Source organism: Neolamprologus multifasciatus, chromosome 8 (genome assembly GCF_963576455.1).
Source record: "Neolamprologus multifasciatus chromosome 8, fNeoMul1.2, whole genome shotgun sequence".
Classification (NCBI taxonomy): Eukaryota; Metazoa; Chordata; class Actinopteri; order Cichliformes; family Cichlidae; genus Neolamprologus; species Neolamprologus multifasciatus.
Genome location: NC_140446.1, coordinates 20937580 through 20961005, shown reverse-complemented (window position 1 = coordinate 20961005; position 23426 = coordinate 20937580). Strand labels below are relative to the sequence as shown.

The window sequence follows — 23426 nt, the reverse complement described above, 5'->3', positions numbered from 1 at the left end:
TGAGCTACCCCAAACAAGTAAGTTAATGTTTAATAATAAGCAGATTTGCAAAAACAAATTGCCTTACGTTGCAATGTTAGTTTTCTGAAGTATTTTAGAAGGTGTAGAAATGTTTAGCTTATTTTAGAGTTTAGAAATGTGTTAACATAGAATCTAGAATTATTGTAGAGACACTGACACTGCCCTCAATGTAATAAAGGCCTGATGGTGTCCTGAATTTAGGAGCAGAGTATAGGAGACCCTCCCCAGTTGAACTGTGAAAGTAAAACAGAGAGGAGTTAATCCTGAGAGGAAATTCCCCAGAGAATGTTTGGGTGGGGGTCTCAACATTTGACCTGGATAACTGTGGTCTGGAAGGGAAATGGGTTTTTTATGACCTCTAGGGAGTCACCTACACCCACAGTGTTTTAACTGTCACGCACACACATCCACACGCACACTCACTTACGTGCACACACATACATACAGGTATGCTACACAGTCACACACGAGCACTCACATAGACACAGACACAGAGTTTGCAGCACACCGTAGGGGGGTTTTATGATGGGGACACCTCTATAAAGCTGGCTGTAACTAACAAAGGGGTGAAGATTTTGCAGAGGGACACACCGGCCTCGTCTTCCCTTCTAGAAGTGCATGCTTAAATGAAGATGAATAAAGATGAATAAAAGTTTTATGAAAATGACTACTGAGTTCCGGTGCCGTCTCTGGAAGTTTCGACGAATAAAAGAACAGGGGTAAAACTGATTTCGTAACAGTTTTGGTGCCGAAACCCTGGGATTCGCTCGAGGCCCAGAGAGGATGAATTGGCAGAGCTGAGATCGTGAAACGAGGCGAACAGAGAGCTAGCTCACATGATTAAAAGGTAAGCACGACCTGTTTATTTTCGAACCGTGCATATTGTTTAAAGCCTAAATTATCTGTTCGCTAAGTTGAACGTATCGCAGTGTAAATTCACTCAGTAGAAAAAAAGGCGGCTAGCGTCCGTCTCAGTGCGTTAAAGCAAGAGACTTTTCTAAGAACTCCAAGTTGATGTTTAGCGTACTGTGAGCGACTAAAGCAAGAGACTTTTCTAAGAACTCCAAGTTGATGTTTAGCGTACTGTGAGCGACTAAAGCAAGAGACTTTTCTAAGAACTCCAAGTTGATGTTTAGCGTACTGTGAGCGACTAAAGCAAGAGACTTTTCTAAGAACTCCAAGTTGATGTTTAGCGCCCCGTAAGAACATCTCAGTGCGTTAAAGCAGGAGACGTTTGTTACGGATTAGTAGAATCGGTGTTTCATCCGTCTTAGTTATTAGGAAAAAAGTGGCGGTGTGTGATCCATCCTCCGTGCGTTAAAGCAGGAAACGTGTGTTACTATTAGTTAGAAAGCGGGGTTTAAGGCCTCGTCGCCAGCTGAGGGCTGTGTGTGTCACGGGTTTGGTTACCCCACCTAGTCTCGGACGCGGGGCTAGGACCTGTGAGGGCAGGAGATCCAGGGTGGTGACCTGGGGATTCGTGGCTCCTTAAATAACTAAGTCTGGGAGAGGTCCCTGTCACAGTCTGAAGTATGCATAAAAGCAGGATCGGTTGCTTTCGCCGGTTAGATTCCGAGCTGAGTTGAACAGTGCCTGATGCAGAAGGAGGACGGTGTAGTGTGTGTGAAAGCGCCGTTAGAGTCGGCGTCTCGTCTGAAGTACGGGAGTCAATTAAAGTAACAAAAATAATTTGTGTCTAAAAGTGTGTGTTTGTGGTGTGTAGAAATTGCGGCAGGAGGCCGTGTCGCGAGTTGTTGCAAACTGTGAAGTCAATTGGGGGGTTGAATTCGGTTTTATTTTTTATGGGGAAGAGAAACTGCGGTATCCAGTCCGTGGCGCAGTTTGAATAATTCGTGAGGCAAATGTGGCGCGATCTGAAGATCGTGAGCCTAATTGTCCTAGTTAGGTTGAGGTGTATAAGAGCGGACGGCACCCGCTCTTTGTTCTGATCAGGGCGTTGTCCTGAATCAGCAGAAGTGTTTCGCAGAAAGTTTGTATGGGACTGCGAGAAGTATGAAGTGTGTGTGAGCCAGCCTCGAGGGGCGGGTTCACAGGTGGAACGAACGAGGAGTAAAATGTGCGTGTGTGTGTGAGAGAGAAAGAAAGGTGGGGGTGAGTGACCAGCCTGTGTGTGTGTGTGAATTCCTTGATGACAAATAGGGAGACAAAGTAGATTAGTTGATTTTCTGTGAAATAATAATAGTCAAATTATAGTGATCAAATAGGAGAAACTGAACTAAAGTAAATAAAGCAAATTAAAAAGTGGATTAGTGTTAAGGTAATGATAAATAAATTGATAAAATTAATAGTGACATTTAAAGCTGACCAAGTATTCAAGGATGAATGGAGAATTTGATTACTGACTGTATGAGAGCTGTTGGGGTGAAAGGAAAATGAGGTTGGAGGAGTGAGTTAACAGGTTAATGTGTGGGTGTAAAACAATGAGGTAAAAAAAAAAGAGAGAAATGATGAAAACAAAGAAAGTAAAAAGTGTGGAAGTGTGAGTGGGAAATTGTCTCCAACTGGGGGAAGCAGTGATGCTACGGGTCACCTTCTTCCCCTGCTGGACACAAAACAAAAACATAATTTGGAGTGTTGTGGATGAAAAGAATTAATAACAACATCAAGAAGATTTTTTGTGTTTGCGGTTAAGACCAAATAAAAATTTCATTTTTGGGGTTTGAAGTCAGTAGAGTTCAAAACAAAATAAGTAGAGATGTGTTGTTTTAGGAGTGATGAAAACATCTGCAGTCACAGTGAATAATGAAAGTCTCTCAGTCTGTCGTTTACAGGTGGGGAACGGACCTGGATCAATTCTCCACGGGCAGCAGTCGGAAGAAAATTATAGGTTAAAATCATTAGAGAAAAAATAGAAACACCCAGCCGGAATTTTTGGCTGAATTGTTTTGCAGCTTCCCGTCCTCATCCTGAACAAGCAAGCTCCAAGGAAGCTAATCTCTCCCTGAAGACACCGAGTGCAATTCCAGAAGCACGAGCATGAACATCAACAGTGGACAGCAGTCCAAAGAGACAATACCAGAGTTATGAGCAGAGAGGTCCAGCAGCGCTGTGGGCAAACGGCATCAGAAAGAGAAGATCCACCATCTAGATTGGATGGATGGAGATGCATTTCCAGCAAGCTGCAACCTCACTGTGTGTGAAGGACCTTTGACAAGACTGTCTGAGTTTGACATTTGCCATGTTTGGAGCGAGATGGCAATGAAAGAGACAGTGGGACAAAGAGATACACGGGACAAAGCTGAAGAGAACTGACTGCCATTGGACAGAAAAGTGGGAGAGAAGAAAGGAGCAGAAGAGGACTGAGGCTGCTGTTGTAGTTTGGGGAATCAAATTGGGTTAAGGAATCCAGGGGGGACAAACGACTGCCTGGAAGTGGAGGATTGACACAGTGTCCAGACCACCACAAAAGGGGGAGGAAGACAAGCACTGAGGTATCCAAGAGTACTGTTAGAAAAAATGGAAAGGTGACACCACACATGCACATGATATGCACTAGAGATAACACAAAATCATACACAAAGTGGCACACATCCAAAGAGGGTATTTTTAGAAGGGGTTAACAACACTCAGTGTGGTTGCCGATGGTAACCTGCAAGCATTTGGGGTTTTGCTGTGCCTGACTATGACAGAGTTTTTCATTTAGATGTTTCTGAAACAAAATTTGGAGTGAACAGAGTTTTTGTTTCAGAAAAAAGGGGAAAGGTACATAAAAGGATAAATAGAAATAGAAAATGTATTAACCCGACTAACATAAACACACACACACACATGTAATGAAGCTCATTAGGACCTGATCATTAGGATCAGGGCAACTGCATTTCGTTGCCCTGTACCTGTGCATGTGCAATGACAATAAAGTTGAATTCTATTCTAATTCTATTCTATTCTATCAAACACAATTTTAAGTAGGCAATACTGTTACTATCATCCTGTCTGGTTTATTGAGTGGGTTGAGAACTGATACATAGATGACTGAATTAGTATTATTTTGGGGAAGATGATAGCAGGGATGAACAGAATCCTGCAGCCAGAGTTTAAATGAGTGAAACTAGCAGATTTTTTGTTTTTGTTTTTGTTTCTGAAGTATGGGGAAAGTTTTACCATGGCACCAAGTTTTAGATCTGGTGTTTTCTCACCTATAAGAGAGAATATTCTGTGACAAGTCCCAAGACCGGGCTTCGATTTTTTTATTTACTTTTGTTTTTCAGTTTTATCTGTTATTTTTCATTTTATTTTATTTTTTGAACAGTGCACTGATTTTTGTTTGTGAATTTCTTTTCTTTAAGCAGATCTGCACGTCGGGAATTAAAAGCACTACACGTCGTCGAGAAAATTGTTGAAAGTGAGTTTCTCCACATTAAAATGGGCTCTGGAGAAAGCCACTTATTTGAGACAATTAGAAAATGAGAGTCCCTGCCTAAAAAGGATTCAGCGAGGTAATCCGACCTAAAGTTCTTCTTTTTTCTTTTGAAATGACGTCATTTTGCTGAGGGTGGAAATCAAATCCGGCGATGGTTTCCACTATCAGCAAAGAAAGAAAGAATGGATGAATGAATGAATGAATGAATGGAAATAAAAACAAACTGACTGACTGGTAAAAGCTGACAAGACTTGACCACGACTTAAAGTTAACCTCCACCTAGACAGGACAAAAGGGTGGATGAATTTATGTGTTTCTTTTTACAGGAGCAGAAAGATGACAGCAACATCTGAGGTTGCGTGAGCTTTGGCCATACCGATTTAACTTTTAAATGCCATTTTCTGTGTCTGTGCATCTACCAGGGGTGTGTTATTCATGGGCTTGTGTTGCTCACAGAAGTTACTGTGAGAAAGTGTGTACACACCTGCGCAGTGCTAACATTTGCATTCTCTTTTCTACAGCATTACAGTTCTTCATGTGATTTGATTATGTGATTTATAACAGAACAATTGGTTGATGTTTGTTTCTCTACTACAGGATTGATGATGCTGTTACACTGTGTTGTTGGGAAAATGTTGAAGGTTACTTTGACGATGTGAATAACGTGAGAAATTTCCTGTGTTGAAACCAGTGTCATTCCTTTTACAGCAGGCTTAATTTTATGGCCTTTTACGGCACCTCTGGAATGTGGATGGCTGACGTCTGCCCACCAGGATGATCCATGTGTGCTCCTAATGTTTGTTTTTCTTTAAGAGTGGATGTAGAGAATTCAGCAGAAAACAGACAAGTGACATGAGGAAACAAATAAGATGCAGTGTTTATGGAATAGTTGAATATGAGCTCACTAGCTGGCCACTACTGAGCTCATAGTGATAAAATGGGTGGAGTGACATTGCTTAAGGGAAGTCACAGATTAAATTGTGGAATAAATTGGGATGATTCATGATTTGGGACAGATTATGGTAATAATAGTGATTTAATGATTGGAGAAAACCTGCACATGATACTTGTCTTTTATGCTGAATACTTTATCACTCTTATGATCTACAGTTGGTTGCAAATGTGAAGTTTGATTTAACAGATTTGTCTTCCAGGATACAGGCTCCAGGTGGAGCTGGGAGTTAAATAAGCTGAACATGTAACTGTTGATTAATGTTTTTACACAGGGTTACAGGTTGGAGTATGGCTGCTCCATGTGGGAAACCCTGGAGATTGTTTTAGAGAGAATGTGCAACATTCTTGTACATGTCTCATTGGGGAGTTGACACATGGTGGAAGCCATGTGGGGAGAGGAGTGTTATTTTTTAATCTGTAGATGTCGTGAGGTGCCATGACGAGAAGGAGTGGCTGAGAGGATCGTCCACAAGATGGGAGCTGAGGCCAGGAGAGAGGGTTCAGGAGAATCAGAGATCATCTTCAGCACAGCAGACATCACACAGAGAGCTGTGCTACTGAGCTTCCAGGAGATCAAGAGGAGACTTCCCACAGCAAGATTTTAAATAAAATGAGAGATTCATCGTTGACATTGAGGAAGACAACTAAGGTGTACGACGTGCTCTGCCTTAAATCTTCAGCAGCGTTGGACGTGACAACTCGAGGGATGGAGAGAGCGTGCCAAGCTCCAAAAGTGACAGCGCAGAGGAACTCCAGCGATGGAATTGTGTTTCTGTGTGAAGCACAAATACTAGGAGACTGGGAAATAGTTGACACCACTTTTCCCAAGGATGAAGATCACCTAAAGTGTGTCACTTTGCCATGCAGATTTGATGCTCTGCAGAGAAGCCTTCTGTGAGGGAGAGATGTAAACAGACGAGCCTTTTATCTACATTTAACTCATGTCAACTTCTCTAGGCTGGTTGAGGGGGAATTGGAGAGAAACGGTAGTGTTAGGTGTGACTGTTGTAATTGTAACTGTGATTTTTTAAAAGTGAATTGCCCAGAGACAGATCTGAGTCCACTCCGGGGATACCACCATCACAGGCCACGGTGAAGCGAACCAAACGTGGTGAAACAGGTCAATCAGATGAGTGTTTTGATTATTATGGCGATATAGAGTTGGACTACGTTAAAGGGTCCACAATCTCGTATACATTTGATCTTTGCGCTGTCATTAAATGTAAGGGCTTGCTGAACAGTTGGGTCCAACATCTTTAATGGCAGTACAAAATCGGATGGCGTTAGATATGTTGTTGGGAGAAAAAGGGGGCGTTTGCGCGATATTTGGGGATGTGTATTGTACTTGTATTCCAAATAATATAGCTTCCGATGGCTCTGTGACCCGAGCGCTGGAAGGTCTGAGAACGTTGTCCATCACAATGCATAAGCATTCGGGATTGGATAACCCGCTGGAAGCGTGGATGACCTCTGTCTTTGGGCAATGGAAAGGTTTCATTAGGTCAATTATGGTTTCTTTGTCTGTTTTATTGCAGTATCAGTGACATGTGGGTGTTGTTGTGTGCCTTGTATCATAGCCTTGTTCGTAAGACTCATCATGATGCCACTATTGGAAAATGGGGAGTCACAGTATGAAAACATTATAGTGAAAGATTTAGTGTAGTTTTATCTGCCATAGGGCAGATAAAAAGGGGGATTTGTAGAAATGTTTAGCTTATTTTAGAGTTTAGAAATGTGTTAACATAGAATCTAGAATTATTGTAGAGACACTGACACTGCCCTCAATGTAATAAAGGCCTGATGGTGTCCTGAATTTAGGAGCAGAGTATAGGAGACCCTCCCCAGTTGAACTGTGAAAGTAAAACAGAGAGGAGTTAATCCTGAGAGGAAATTCCCCAGAGAATGTTTGGGTGGGGGTCTCAACATTTGACCTGGATAACTGTGGTCTGGAAGGGAAATGGGTTTTTTATGACCTCTAGGGAGTCACCTACACCCACAGTGTTTTAACTGTCACGCACACACATCCACACGCACACTCACTTACGTGCACACACATACATACAGGTATGCTACACAGTCACACACGAGCACTCACATAGACACAGACACAGAGTTTGCAGCACACCGTAGGGGGGTTTTATGATGGGGACACCTCTATAAAGCTGGCTGTAACTAACAAAGGGGTGAAGATTTTGCAGAGGGACACACTGGCCTCGTCTTCCCTTCTAGAAGTGCATGCTTAAATGAAGATGAATAAAGATGAATAAAAGTTTTATGAAAATGACTACTGAGTTCCGGTGCCGTCTCTGGAAGTTTCGACGAATAAAAGAACAGGGGTAAAACTGATTTCGTAACAAAGGGTGTGATTTAAAATGATTGTTATTTGGAAGACTATATATATATATATATATATATATATATATATATATATATATATATATATATATATATATATACATATTTGCCGCTTTATTTAATATACCTTTACAAATCTTTATAGTGGTTCTCAAAGTCGGTCATCAGGCCCCACTGCTCTGCTTGTTTCTATTAATAATTAAACACTGTTGATTGGCTGGTGTGTTCAGTTAATCAGAAGTTGTAGACACCATTGTGGAGTAAGAAAAACGAAGTGAATTGGTATGTTTTAGCTTCTGATTCAACACACCTTGTCCAGGTAATAAACATGCTACATTTTCTTTTGTTACTGAGGTTGTTTGTGGAGGAATTGTACTGAAATACATTATTGTTTTTGCCCACTCATTTATAATTAAAGGGCTGCTGTAATGTTTGATTTATGTTGTATGACACAGAAGTGTATTACTTCGAAAATGTTATGCAATAAACTGTTTCATCAGTTGGAATAATTTAAATGGCTATGTTTGCATGGATAATTGTGAGTAGGATATATGTAAAAAAGTAAGTTAGATTAACTCAACTAATGTAATTTGTCAACTCAATATTACCAGAAATTCTAAATTAATATTAGGTTGCTTAAACTTAATTATGCTTTCACAGGTCAGAGTAAATCATGTTGGTTTGTTGAACCAGTTGAGTTAGCCAAACCTAAAAATTACTTGCTGGATTTACTTAATAATATGCAAAATTTGTAACTTAGAAAAGCTGAGTGGAAATTGTTACCTCAATTTTTTTAAGTTGAGCCAACATACATTTTTTTAGAGTGAGGATTTACCTTCACCAGGTCACTCTTACAGTTGAAGTGCTACTGACCCCACGCACGTAGCCCAGTTAGTTATTCATTACTGATGTGGTTAAAGATAAACTCTCTACGTGGACATTGAAAAAATATAAATGGATGACTCGTTTTTCTTTACAGGCTCACTTACAGGCTTTCAATTGCAATACATGGCACCACCATAAAAGACAACATATACTGTAATAATAACCAAGTTAATAACAAGTTCAACCATGGTTACAAAACAAAAATCAGCATCACTCAGTAAAAGCACCTGTTATTGATGAACTCATGTGAGGATTAGAGATATATTTTGCTGCTATTGTTAATAATCATCATCATTACCATTGCATTAATCATACAGTTTACAGTATTGATATTGCATTCAGATGTTTAAACATATTGGTACCCAATTAGCCTTTATTACAGGTGCAGTGATAACCACTCTAAACTGTTGAGTTGAATCTATAATCTTAAATGCTTTTGAATGCTTCTTATAATCTTAAATGTGTACGTGCTGGCCTTCTGCCTGGTGGAAAAGGTTACAAGGTTCAGCTGGTGAAGTGAGAGGTGAAACTTAGTGCATTTCATGCTGACACCCACAGACACACACACAGTAGATAGACTCATTTATAGGTGAGAGGTTAGTCATGTTTGCTTGCAACTGCAAAATTGTCTCTGCAAAAAGAGGAACAGTTTCTTGCTGTCTCTGCAAAAAAAGGAACAGTTTCTTGCAGGGTGTGGGTCTGGTGTTCCAGACGAGAAGTGAAAGTCAGAAGGCTGACAGGAAGCATCTGCCATGGAGACGGAGACAATGTTCTTTTAAACTGTGTTAAAAGTCATTGTGATTTTGAAACCTATGTATGAACTGTATCTGAGAGAAGTTTAAGGGGTGTCAGTAAATTTAAGCCCTATATAAAACATCTGCTTATGCTCTGTAAGTCGGGGATCAGCGCTGTCTGCGTACAGCGGTGATCTCCCCACGCGTGCATTAAAAATCATCGTTTGACTCCACCCGGCCCGGATCAGTGTTGTTATTTTGAAAGTTGATTACCTCCTCTACCCCTCCTCAATATTGAACCCAACAGAAGCAGTTGGGTTCAAGCAGTCAGAGGTAACTGGATGGAGTTCAATCAGGTCAAATGCACAGTTGGTTGGATTATATCTGAAGATTGTATGCTATTCGTGCTAACTCTGCTAGACTCCAAATTTCTCATCCAATTAATGCGGGAGTATCTCAAAGTAAGTGAAACATCTAAACTTAACACTTTTCCCCTAAGACTGACTGACATGGGAAACATTGAAGTTGAATTGGAATCAGGTAATCAGTCTGAAGGTAAGTGTTTTTCACTTATTCGAGAGAAGTCAGAAATGTGTTCTCATTACTGTTTGGTTTGATTTTTCAGCTACCGTGCCAGGTTATTTTCCAATCAAATGCTAAGACAAAATGTCAGTAGATGATAGAAACATGGATGCTTGCAACAGGTGAATCGGCAAACTAACGAGGTTACGCCCATTTACCATGCTTAAAGCTGGTAAATGGTCGGTGTTTTCAGGTGTGCTTGTACTACCTGTACAGTGCGGGGTGCTGACTAAGTCAGGCTAAACTCATTCAAGCGTTGAGCTCAAATATTTTTTCATTTTTGTGCACTGCTCACTTGTCTTTACTGTGCTTTTTGTCGGCACACATTTTGTGTTCATTGAAACCTTTTGTGAATCATTTTGATCATGTCAAAACTGGGAATTGGTCCCTATTGACAATACTCTTATTTTGTTTTGGGTTTTTTTTTTTGCATTGCATATGTCTTTTGGATAGGTAATTTGTCATTGAAGTTTTTGCATCTATGTTTATTTGTAAATTTTGTGGCTTCCGTGCACGGAAATTTATATTGTTCAGTTTGCATGTTAAAATCCACAAACATGTAGCTGACTATAGGTTTTCCTGTGGAACTGAGAACTGTCCCGCCACGTTCAGAACATTTTCTGCCTTTCGTTCACATATGCATAGGAATCACAGAACCAGAAGGGAGACCACTGAGGAGGAGTCCTGTAAGTTCACTGGTGACCTCAGCTGTCAAGTTTCTGGATGTGGGTATGCTGCACAAAACTTCACAACTCTTTGTGCCCATCTCAGATTTCACATCAAAGATGGGAAAAAAGTATTATGTCCATTTGAAGGTTGCTCTAAATACTTCTGTGTCCGAACATCATTTTCCAGCCATATTTCTCGAAAACATAAGCAGACAGTTCAGCAGTCAAGGCAACAAGAAATTGGTGAAATTGCCATAATACAAGGACAGGACACAGTTAATCTATTAGAAGACAGGGATTCACAACACAATACTACTGATGAAGATTTATTTCTAGATCGATTGGCTTTATTTTATTTAAAAATGCAGGCTAAAATGCTCTTGCCAACCAGCACTATACAGTGCATCATAGAGGAATTTCAGGATCTTCACAGCTGTGCAATGCACGATGTTGTGGCAAAACTGTCTGACAAACTGTCTGCATTTAATATTCCACAGGCAGAAGTGGATAACATCATTCAAGAACTTTCACAGAATGATCTCTTAACACTGTACAATAAAGGTGTGTTGAGATCTGACAAAACAAGGAAGACATTTTTCAAAGAAAATTTCAGTTATGTGGAACCCACTCAAATTTTTTTAGGATCTGACAGTACAGGCAAACAGTGTTATTTTCAGTATGTGCCAATTAAAGAAACACTGAAGTCTCTCTTGAGACAACCCACAATACGGGAACAGCACAAACAGTCAAAACTACGCCGATCACCAGACATGGTTTTAGAGGATGTCTCAGATGGTCACAATGTCAAGGATAATGCACTTTTACAGCATTATCCATCATCTCTTTCAGTCATTCTCTACCAAGATGCATTTGAAGTGGTTAATCCCTTAATTAGGGTCTGGCAAAAAGAAACCTGGCAGTGTACATGACTCTAGGTGAGATCTTGCCACACAACCGGTCCTCTGTTGATGCAATGCAACTTGTTCTGCTTTGCAGGAACACTGACTTCAAAACTTTTGGCCATAACAAAGTTTTTTCCAGTCTTATTGCAGACCTTAAAGATATGGAAGAGACAGGTGTTCTGGTAGAGGATGGAACCATAATGAAGGCAGCTTTGATAGCCATCTTAGGAGACAATCTGGGCTCCCACTGCATAGGTGGTTTCACTGAGAATTTCAGCTGCAGCAAACATTTTTGCAGATACTGCTTAATTGACAGGGAAAGCTTTATCAATGATCCACTATCACTTGGACAAAAAGGAACAGCTGATAACTATAAAGACAGTGTTGAGGTCCTCTCTACAAGTGACCACTCGGTTGTGAATGGCATTAAATTTGACTCTGTGTTTAATTCACTGAAGTATTTCCATGTGTGCTCTGGGTTACTTCCATGTTTGGGCCATGATTTATTTGAAGGAGTGGTTTCCAGTGACTTGTCGCTATATATTGATACCCTTGTGCAAGTGGAAGGGCATTTCACATACAACCAGTTAAACAGAGCAATTGTACAGTTCAAACACGTAGGAAGTGATGCTTTAAGTAAGCCATGTGAGGTGAAAACAGGGCAGAGGCTGGGGGGTTCAGCAGCACAGAACTGGTGTCTTCTACAACTTCTGCCTCTGTACATTGGTGAAAAGATAAAACATCCTGTGGATAGTGAGGTTTGGCAGTTATGCCTTAAACTTAGAGACATTGTTGATCTTGTATGTGCCCCCAAAATAAGTCACAATGACATTGCCTACCTAAAGATACTGATAGAGGAGTATATACATCTGAGACACTGTAGGTTTCCTGACAAAGCTTTAAAAGCTAAACATCACTATTTGTTACATTATGCAGAGCTTATCCTTCACTTTAGACCACTCATTTGTTTGTGGACCCTTAGGTTTGAGAGCAAGCATTCGTATTTCAAAGCATGTACAAGAACAGTGCACAACTTCGTCAACTTATGCAAGACTCTGACAGAACGGCATCAGTTACTGCAGTCCTACCTCTCAGTGGGCCAATTGTTTCCACCTACAGTTCAAATCATTGGAGAAGCAAATGATTACAATCATCATCTTTACAACGCTGTCATTCAAGAAGCTGTGGCAAAAGCTGGCTGCACTAATCAGACCACTTTGGATGTGTCAGCAGTTGTCTAAAAAGGTACCAAGTATGTGAAAGGCTATGTTTCCATTGTAGATGACACTGATGATGGCTTGGTTTTTGGGAAGATAGCTGTTATACTTGTTAACGATTCTGGATTGTACTTTGTGCTCGAGTTGCATCACTCAGTACTTCTCATTGACCTTGGCCTTCACTGCTGAAGTGTGTGTGTAAATGCTGACAGTCTGATAGATTATTACCCACTACCACTTTATAACATGGCAGGCCTTTTTGTTGGCTCCCCACACCATTCAGTTTCCTCTTAATTCTTTTTCAGGGATGGAAATTGAAGAGGAACTCACAAGGCTCCTGCCGGCACTAGACAGAGAGAAAATAATCTGCATTGTAGAACATCTGACGGACGTTATTGGTGTACAACAAAAAAGTGATCTTTTGTTTGTGGAGGCGGAAGATCTCAAACCCTTTCTCACACCAATTCAAATACGTAAACTACTTCTTGCATTTAAAGGTTTGTGTAGGTTCTGTATAAATCATAGACTTGAGTCTATGATTTGAAGGTCACTCATAGACTCATATGTCACTGATTAGCTTGATTAGCTTTTTTTTTTCTCTTCACCATACTACACATGTACTTTGACAGTATAATATTGAAGAGCGTTTTGGGGCTCACATTGTCTGGTAGATAATTAACACGGAAAACATAAACAAAAGTAGACACTAAATCTAACACCATTAACCTTTTATTGGTAGTGGTACAACTAAGGGTTTGAAATTGTTACATACTGTAAAATATATTGACTCAAGGTCTTTTCAATGCAAGACCTTGAGTTTGTAGTTCTTTTGCAGTCCTGGGATTGCTTCTTTTCATCTTCAGACAAGGTCTCCAAAACTGCCTTGCCGTTACTACTCAATCCTAATTGAAGGGTTCATCTTTTAGTGAGGACATATTTGTTGACATAGTAGCTTTTTAAGGTAGCTTTTCCAATGATCTTTATTTATTTATTTCTTTAGATGGCAACAGACCAGAGAACCTGAATGACACCATTACTCTGGAGCCTTGCCCTGCTGCATCAGCTGAAACATCAAGCCATCCACCTCACTCCTCCTCCTCCACGTCCACCACTATGTACAACCATTACTCCAGCTCTTGGGTCTCACACTTACAGATTCCTTGGGAAAGATTTCCACTCCGACTGTCGCATGCAATCACAAGAGGAGACAGAGCTCATCCAGAGGACAGGAGAAGTATGGTCAGAATTGTTGTAGAGGCCATGCAAGTTCACTGCAGAAACCCTAAACGTGCATCTTGTGAAGAAGTTGCTAAAATCATTGTAAACAGATACCCTCAAACATTTGCAGATTTTACTGACAAGGGAGAAAGACTGTGTTGTGGACATTATTCACTACTAAGAAGCATCAAATCTAGAGTTGAACATGTTAATCGAGATAATACAACACATAGACTTCGTCAAACAAAGAGAACCAGGAATGAGGAAGACTGCAGTCCCAACAGTAATGCAACCTCACCTAAAAAAGTTAGATGCCTTGTTGATAGCTATGGTTGTATAAATTGGCAGCCAGTTGAACTTCCTGAGGGGGAAATGCCAACTTCTTTAGAGGAAAAGAAACACATCTTGTTAACAATTTTCAATTCACAAGGACCTGGAGCTGTGGAGAGACCTGATGTGGATGACTTCATGTGCCTCACATATATTTCTCAGCGGCAGCTTATCAACAGTTGTCCCTCACCTTCAGTAGCTGAAATTCAGGAGCAGTGGCCATTCTTGTTTACTCGGAAAGGTCTTTTGAACCACTTTTACAAACTCACAGGCATCGATATTAGTGAGCGCTTAGGTCAGGCCCTCATAACCAAAGGCAGAAGGATTATTAACTATTTCTCCAGCCAGAAGCTCAAATGGAACCTTGGTATAAGGACACTCACCCAGCAGATTGAAAGTGAGGGAGTTTTGACCAACAACAAGGTTGGCACAGCAGCCATACTTCTCATGATGAAGTATTACAAGGAAGATGAAGACTCCCTCTTTGTCTTAGCAGATGTAAGCTTTTTTCACACAGCTCTATGTTTGATGCTGTTGCTTGCTGTCCTGTTTTTTGTTGTTATTGTTGTTTTTTGTTACATAAAATGTCTTGGTCCTTTTTCTAGCAGGAAACATCTACCAGGATGTCCCTTGAAGCAGAGAGCAAACTACCAAGCACCCCAATGGTGATTATGCTTGGTAAGAAGTCATTCATGAAATAGAGCTGATTACACCATATTAAAATTTCTGTTTGGCACAAGAGCTTTTCGTGGACACAGGTATCCAGTCTCTGTTTTGTTAGCTCAAATTTCTGTAATTTCCTTTATAAACCAAGGTTGTTGGAGATTTGTCTCAGTGAATCAAGCAAAGTAACAATATCAAATTTCACATTACATATTACTGATCAACGTAGTAGTCTAGCTACACCAACAGCAGAAATACTGAAGTCAATACTGTAAAGTTTAACAGCAGCACAAACTATAAACTCCAAAATAACCATACAGTTGATTCATCTCCGGTAATTTAATTGGGCTGACTCTTTGTTAGGTGTGTTTAATGTGCAGAATAATTCCCAATTATGTACAATTATAATATGTTAAAACAGACTTATGTATATAAGGCCATTAATAATTAACTGTACGTAGGTATTTGCTTTATAACTATCTAGACAGTGTGAAGAAGTGAAGTATTGAAATTCTTTTATGTTGCATAATGACAACATGTTGCCCCTATACATTTAAGGACAAAGTTTAATGACTGCCACCTGCTGGATGGTGAGTGCAGAGGGGCATGTAATTGTTGAGCTGGACAAAGAGAACACCTTTGCTGATGCGATGTCAGTCTTCTTTGGTTCATTCTATGTATTGAACCTGGAATACCAGGAGTCAGCGTGTGCAACATTGGAACTAATTCAGAGGTATGTTTGAACAGTTAGCTAATAGTGATAGATGATGAATAAATTATCCCCAAGTAACTCATTATTTCAAATCACAACTCAATGTTACTGTATGCTACTATTTATTATGGCATGTTTTAAGGTTTTTTGTAAGGATAAACCCTGAAGAGGGAACAAAATGTACCTCCAAGGTTGGGACAAGCAGGAAGACTGGGGCCACTGTGAAGTGAAAGGTTGTTCACATTAACCCTCATGTCACAACTTTCCTCCCGTGCCTTACTGAATTTGAGTGGAAAACTTCAAATTAGGTAACTGTTTTTGCCATTTTTAGTGAATTTCTTGTATAATTTAAGTGACCAATGTGTTGTTACCTGTCTCCACAGATGATCCATGGCCCATGCTTGCTGGACATTTACACAAGACGAACAACAATGAAGACAAGCTCTCTTGCCATCTTGCAAGACGCTCTCTGTCCAACAGGTTTTTTTGAATGCAACAGTTTTGATTTTTTTTCCCTTCTTTTACCCGTTTGTTAAAAATTATTTCAGCTACTTACACTTTAATTGTCACATGTATTGGCTCACCCTACAAATCAATAAACTCAGTCCATAAGGCAAGATTAGGGTTCAGTGCAGGTCAGTCAAGTTCCTTCACACCACACACGCTCATCCATGTCCTTGTGGACCCTGTTTTGTGCATTGATTTGGTAGTGTAAGCCAGTATTTTGGACAAAGTGTATATAAAGGCAGAAGTGTGGGGCTTGATATTATATTCATATTATATTTATGTTGTCTGCCATGATATGGATATGACATGATATTGTTATTGTTTGTACACCCATCTGGAAAATAATGGATTCCATGGTTTAGTAAAAACAAATGCTTTCTCAATGAAAATATGTTTTCAGTTCTTTTCAGTTTTTGATTTTGGAAATGTGTATTTCTGCAGAGGAAAATCAGAACAGAAATAAAAAGTGGTGTGAAGCACATGAATTATATTTTGTGTGTGTGTGTGTGTGTGTGTGTGTGTGTATCTATCTCAATCGATCGATAGTGGCTATATATGTTTTTATATAAAAAAATAATAAATAAATATATGGTACTTTTTTTTTTAGTACAATACAATGTTTTTTGGAACCCTCCAGTCTCTTACAGTATGTTACTGTTTCTTTAAATTACGGTAAATTACGACCTGTTAAACAGTAAATGGCCGCCTGTTGGGACACGGTATCCTCTAGCAGAGATGAATATTTTTGGTACTGATGATGCGTGATAAAGGTAAGTTACTGGTAAATATATTGCAGTTTATTACCTTGCAGCGGGCTTACAGTGATATACCGTGAATAAACGGTAGTATACCAATTTCTTAATCACAGTATGCTGTTACTTTGTTGACGTAATTTACGACATAATGGTATCTCACTGGCGTCACTGTCGCCAGTGAGATACCGTAAAAAAGGCTACGGTGCGTTACCATAATTTGTCCAAGAGTAGTATACCACACCAGCAAAAAACGGTATCATCCTGCAGAACGGTAAGCTACCGTAACACGGCGTCACGATATGACGCTGGCAACAGTGACGCCAGTATGTTACCGTAAAGTGGCGATGAAAAGTCTAACAGTGTAGGCTATGCCCTCTCTATTTTTTGTAATTCCACACCGGTGGAAACAAAACAAAACACGCATTAAGAGGCTCAAATGCCCGTGTCTCAATCTCGAGTCTCATAATGATGTGAATAAATATTTTTTAAATGATTTAATATGAAGGCAATAGCAGAGTGTTACAGGCATAGCCCTAAAGAATGTAGCCTCATGGGCAGTGTAGTCCGTGCTGCTGGGAGAATGGACTGCCATACACGTTATGTATCTATGAGCGAGGGAGGGAGAAAATTCGAGTGGAAAAGTACGAGCTGTCATCGAGCAGAAACGGGAGCTGGAAGAATGTGAATATAATAATAACCACTGAAGCCAAAAAAGAGTGACGAGCCCAGTTGTAAGTAAGCTATTAAGACTCGAGTGCAGGGGCGATTCTAGTATCAGAGCTCTGGGGGTGCTGAGCACCCAGAGCAGCCCATCCAGGCAAGGTAAACTTTACTCATCACAATGAGACTTCTTCCCCGTCTCTGTCAGTCCCTGCATCCCTAAATGCCTCCAGTTGTCCCGAGTTCTCTCTGACTGCCTCCTTGGTGCATTTAAACCCCTGTTCCTCCCTGTCCTCATTGTCTGTTGTCTTCATCTCCATTATCAGTCATCATAATTTTACCCTCTCTGTGCAAGTCTGCAAATTTCTTTATTAAATCATAAGTTTCTTAAATTCATCAAGTCTCTCTGTGCCTGGGTCCTTGTCACAAAACATGACATCACTGTTTTGTACATTTTAATACAATTTAATCCCCACATTTTTGAAAGAATAGCAAAACACTTTCTTGAAAAGTCTGTAACAAAACCATAAAATCTGATCAAGGTTATTAAAATGCTGCCAAAGAAGAATGGATTGGAATAAAAAAAAAAAAATACATATCCTAACCTTAATTACTGGGGAAAAATGATGAATGATGCTCATAGTGAGTAAAAAGTAAACTGTGTGCATTTTTTGGACAGAGATTCACTTCTAAAGTGTATGTATAATACAATACAGATACATAAAAAATACACTCCAAAAATAGAAGAGTCCTTGAAATATACAAAATATTATTAGAAAATGGAGACACTTGGCCTTTGGTACAATGTATACAATGTATGAAAATATCTTTACTGCAGATACTACTATGGCTCTGCAGATTTTTTCTTTTCTTTTAACCTATGTTGCCTCACCTTGAGGTTGGTAAATCTGTCTATCACATTTTGGTGGTCAAGTCTCTCACGCATCTCTTTCTCAACTGACATCACAGCCAGGTGCTGGAGTCTGCTTTGACCCATGGTCCTTCTCAGCCAGGTATGGAGCTGACTCAAGACACTAAAAGACCTTTCACAGCTACAGCTGCTAACTGGGTTTGTTTCGGCAACCTGAATAACAGTTTTCAGTTTGGGGAAGATCTGATTATCTAGAAGATTGTACAATGTTAACATATCTGGAATGGCACAGCCTCACTCTTGAGCTTTATAAAGTCTTTGGCAACCGTGACTTCCTCTGACTGAAGCTCAATATGGTAATGCGGTGCCAGGGCTGACAACCCAGTTTGTTTTGCAGATTCTGTATAGCAGCTTTAATATAGGGAGAACACAACTTCCAGATTGTATGAGTTGTTTGTATTAGTTGTTTGTCTTTCTTTTTTGCCTGTTAGTACTCCCTGTCTGTTTTCTTACCGAGCAAACATCGTCGGAAAACACGTTTTCAACTAGGGCTGCCACAAACGATTATTTTGATAGTCGACTAGTCACCGATTATTTTTGCAATTAGTCGACTAATCAGATCATGCATCCATTGGATGTACAGCGTACAGCTTATTGCACCAGCATGCATCTGCTCTCATATAACTATCATTAGCTTACAGCTTTAAGTGTTTAAGGTATGTGCTAACTAAAAATAAAGACAAGATAGTTTATTAAATTTGAATGAAATTTGCAGATTGTTTCGGTGAAGTTTAATAAACTCATTGTTATCTAAACTATAACGGGACACCGGAGTATATTCTCGAGCATCTCACACTTCTGATAATCAGTCGTCTGCTGTGTAAATTCAGCTGTGTAAAAACTTTAACTTTAATCTCAGCCTAACTGATTTACTCAGGAACAAATAAAATACTAAAAAAAGCCAAACAATAACATTTTTAAGTTATCTAAGTGACTTATATATGTTTAACCTGAGTAGCGAAAGACTGCAGTGGGTTTGAAAACGATTTGCCGAAGTCCGGTGTTCTCACGGGCTCTAGTGAGCTTTTCCCCCGGCTAGCTATCAAGCTAGTGGGTAACAGACGTCTCCGAAAACGTCGGAGCGCTTTTGAAAATATGTGGTGTCTTGATAAACTGAGCAGATATTTGATGTTTACACAGCTACATTCTCGCCTGAAAATATGCTAAACGTTTATTTTGTGACCCAGAAAGAATAATAAGAGTCATATTAAAACTAACTAGCTGCCGCCATTGTTGGAAACTGAGCTGGGCTGCGCTATGGATTCTGGGACACAGCTCCAGTGTTGCCAACTCCTCAGTAAGGAAAATCGCTATTGGTTGTCCTAAAAGTCGCTAGAAGTTGCTAAATGATGTCATCACCTAATTTGCATAATTGGTCATGCTAATGTACAGTGGGGCAAAAAAGTATTTAGTCAGCCACCGATTGTGCAAGTTCCCCCACTTAAAATGATGACAGAGGTCAGTAATTTGCACCAGAGGTACACTTCAACTGTGAGAGACAGAATGTGAAAAAAAAATCCATGAATTCACATGGTAGGATTTGTAAAGAATTTATTCGTAAATCAGGGTGGAAAATAAGTATTTGGTCACCTCAAACAAGGAAAATCCCTGGCTCTCACAGACCTGTAACGTCTTCTGTAAGAAGCTTTTCTGTCCCCCACTCGTTACCTGTATGAATGGCACCTGTTTGACCTCATCATCTGTATAAAAGACACCTGTCCACAGCCTCAACCAGTCAGACTCCAAACTCCGCCATGGCCAAGACCAAAGAGCTTTCGAAGGACACCAGGAAAAGAATTGTAGACCTGCACCAGACTGGGAAGAGTGAATCTACAATAGGCAAGCAGCTTGGTGTGAAAAAATCAACTGTGGGAGCAATCATCAGAAAATGGAAGACATACAAGACCACTGATAATCTCCCTCGATCTGGGGCTCCACGCAAGATCTCATCCCGTGGGGTCAAAATGATCATGAGAACGGTGAGCAAAGATCCCAGAACCACACGGGGGGACCTGGTGAATGACCTGCAGAGAGCTGGGACCAAAGTAACAAAGGTCACCATCAGTAACACACTACAACGGCAGGGAATCAAATCCCGCAGTGCCAGACGTGTTCCGCTGCTGAAGCCAGTGCATGTCCAGGCCCGTCTGAAGTTTGCCAGAGAGCACATGGATGATACAGCAGAGGATTGGGAGAATGTCATGTGGTCAGATGAAACCAAAGTAGAACTTTTTGGTATAAACTCAACTCGTCGTGTTTGGAGGAAGAAGAAGACTGAGTTGCATCCCAAGAACACCATACCTACTGTGAAGCATGGGGGTGGAAACATCATGCTATGGGGCTGTTTTTCTGCCAAGGGGACAGGACGACTGATCCGTGTTAAGGACAGAATGAATGGGGCCAAGTATCGTGAGATTTTGAGCCAAAACCTCCTTCCATCAGTGAGAACTTTGAAGATGAAACGAGGCTGGGTCTTCCAACATGACAATGATCCAAAACACACCGCCCGGGCAACAAAGGAGTGGCTCCGTAAGAAGCATTTGAAAGTCCTGGAGTGGCCTAGCCAGTCTCCAGACCTCAACCCCATAGAAAATCTGTGGCGGGAGTTGAAAGTCCGTGTTGCTCGGCGACAGCCCCAAAACATCACTGCTCTTGAGAAGATCTGCATGGAGGAATGGGCCAAAATACCAGCTACTGTGTGTGCAAACCTGGTAAAGACCTATAGTAAACGTTTGACCTCTGTTATTGCCAACAAAGGTTATGTTACAAAGTATTGAGTTGTATTTTTGTTATTGACCAAATACTTATTTTCCACCCTGATTTACGAATAAATTCTTTACAAATCCTACCATGTGAATTCATGGATTTTTTTTTCACATTCTGTCTCTCACAGTTGAAGTGTACCTCTGGTGCAAATTACTGACCTCTGTCATCATTTTAAGTGGGGGAACTTGCACAATCGGTGGCTGACTAAATACTTTTTTGCCCCACTGTAATTGTAACCTACGCTGCTGGAGAGAGAAATAACATCATGGACGAGACATAAAGTGAGCAAAAAACGTCCTAAATGCAGTTAGAATTTATTTAGAACTACAAATTAAATTTCTTTTAGCAATTATTGTTTTTTGTAATGTCACAATTCCAACCCTGCTCCTTTACCTGGGCTTGGACCGGCAAAAGTGACCCGAAATAGGCACTCTGGTGGAGTTACTTTGTGTGTGTGTGTTTATAAGTAGTTTTAAACCTGATCCACAAAACAGCATAAGAGTAAAAGAAGAACTGACTGCGTTACAGCACCCGCTGCTTGTTGAGAGTAAAAGTGATATGCGCTTTCACATCTTTTTTTTAGCGACTTTTCTTGAGAAAAAAGTCGCTAGGGGGTCTGAAAACTCGCTAAATATAGCGACAAAGTCGCTAAGTTGGCAACACTGCACAGCTCCTTCTTCTTCTTCGGGGTTTAACGGCAGCTGGCATCCTTGTACATGCAGTGCTGCCATCTTCTGTTTCAGTCCGTTATTACACTCTTAAATTCTACTACTTGTTCCTGCGTCTTTTGTGATCTTACCAAGCTTCAAACGATGCATCGACTATTAAATCAGTCGTCGATGATTTTGATAGTCGACGTAATCGTGACTAGTCGACTAATTGTGGCAGCCCTATTTTCAACACAGCAGGTTATCTGGTGTAATGTTTTTCAGTTAAAAAGAAACATGGTCTGACTCCTACCTAACTATATAAAGAGTAACTGAAAGTTAAATGTAGCTAATATGTCCTGTTTTAAGCCAGGCACTTCCACCTCCGCTCAGCTGCGTCTCAGCCGCCATCGCTCTGGCAGCAACGGCACTAGAGCGAGTAGGAGAGAGCCGAGCTGGAACAAACCATTTTGGGAGGGGGGAGGGGTTATCTATACTTTTGTTGTTAAAATGTTCCATCTCAATTAAGTACTGTATGCTTTTTATAATTTTAGTAGTGTGTCCCACAAACAGCAAATATTTTCAAAAAAAATAAGACATCTTTGGGGGTGCTTTGATTCATTTTGGGGGTGCTGAAGCACCTACAAAACTGGGCTAAAATCGCCCCTGGTCGGAGGCAATCCCAGGTGTCAACGGGGTGAGAGGCGGGGTACACCTTGCACAGGTTGCCAATTTATCTCAGGGCAACAGACAACACTTCATTCACGCTCAGATTTACACCTCCAATTGACAGTCACTAATTAACCTAACATGCATGTCTTTGTCCCCTGCCTGTCTTTTTATTGCCCAACTTCCCACAGCTTTTAAGAGCATATAATAGCTAGCAAACTGCATTTGATGATGTGCTGCGTTCAGCAGCATAACTGACCTCTGCTGCATAGAAATAACAGCTCACTTCAGTAAACAAATGCAAATTAATTTAATTATTTGTATGTGTATACTTTTACCCCAAAATACATTTACAAATATCACTAACATCACTGTTTGATTTTTCAGAATAAAAAGAGACGACCCCTCATTCCTTACTCTCGCAGGGATACGTACGCTGGAGTCATTCTTGGCATTTATTGTGTGGAGGGCACAGAAACACCTGGCAGGTGGCGACTCCACTGGAGAGGCAGACACAGTCATTTCATAACTGGCCACCACACAGGTTATATTCACACTTGTGGACTTCAAGGTCAGCTCTTGAAAGCTTTAAAGGAGACAACCTCATACCGCTACTGCAAAAAGTGTGTGTGCACAGATCACAGCTGGGTGTAAAGTGCAAAAAATAAAATCTGAGCTCCTCTCTAGTCTTCTACTTCATGCTATGGATAGCTAAGGTCAAGTGGTATACTCAAGCCAGTAATGAAAGGTTTTTTTTTTATTTTTTTAAATTATGCCAACATAAACTGTGTGTTTGAAACTACATCAAAGATTACAGTGGGCTGCCACACTCATGGTCCTGGTGAGGCAGAAAAATGTGCTTTCTATCA

The 23426-nt window shown here is 40.4% G+C and overlaps 1 protein-coding gene across 2 annotated transcripts; it reads left to right on the top strand.

The window, feature by feature from the left end:
- Positions 1-7754: 7754 nt before the first annotated feature.
- On the top strand, positions 7755-18459 carry LOC146513050 (uncharacterized). 2 transcript variants are annotated; one of them, XM_085170741.1, is made up of 7 exons: positions 7755-10641; positions 13005-13196; positions 13700-14745; positions 14856-14925; positions 15469-15643; positions 15765-15930; positions 16006-18459. In XM_085170741.1, the coding sequence occupies exons 2-6, from the start codon at positions 13007-13009 to the stop codon at positions 15850-15852; spliced, it is 1569 nt and encodes a 522-aa protein (XP_085026867.1). In that variant the 5' UTR covers positions 7755-10641; positions 13005-13006; the 3' UTR covers positions 15853-15930; positions 16006-18459. The 2 variants fall into 2 exon arrangements, with proteins under 2 accessions (XP_085026867.1, XP_085026866.1); XM_085170740.1 differs by lacking the exon at positions 7755-10641 and having other exon boundaries at positions 12998-13196.
- Positions 18460-23426: the final 4967 nt, after the last annotated feature.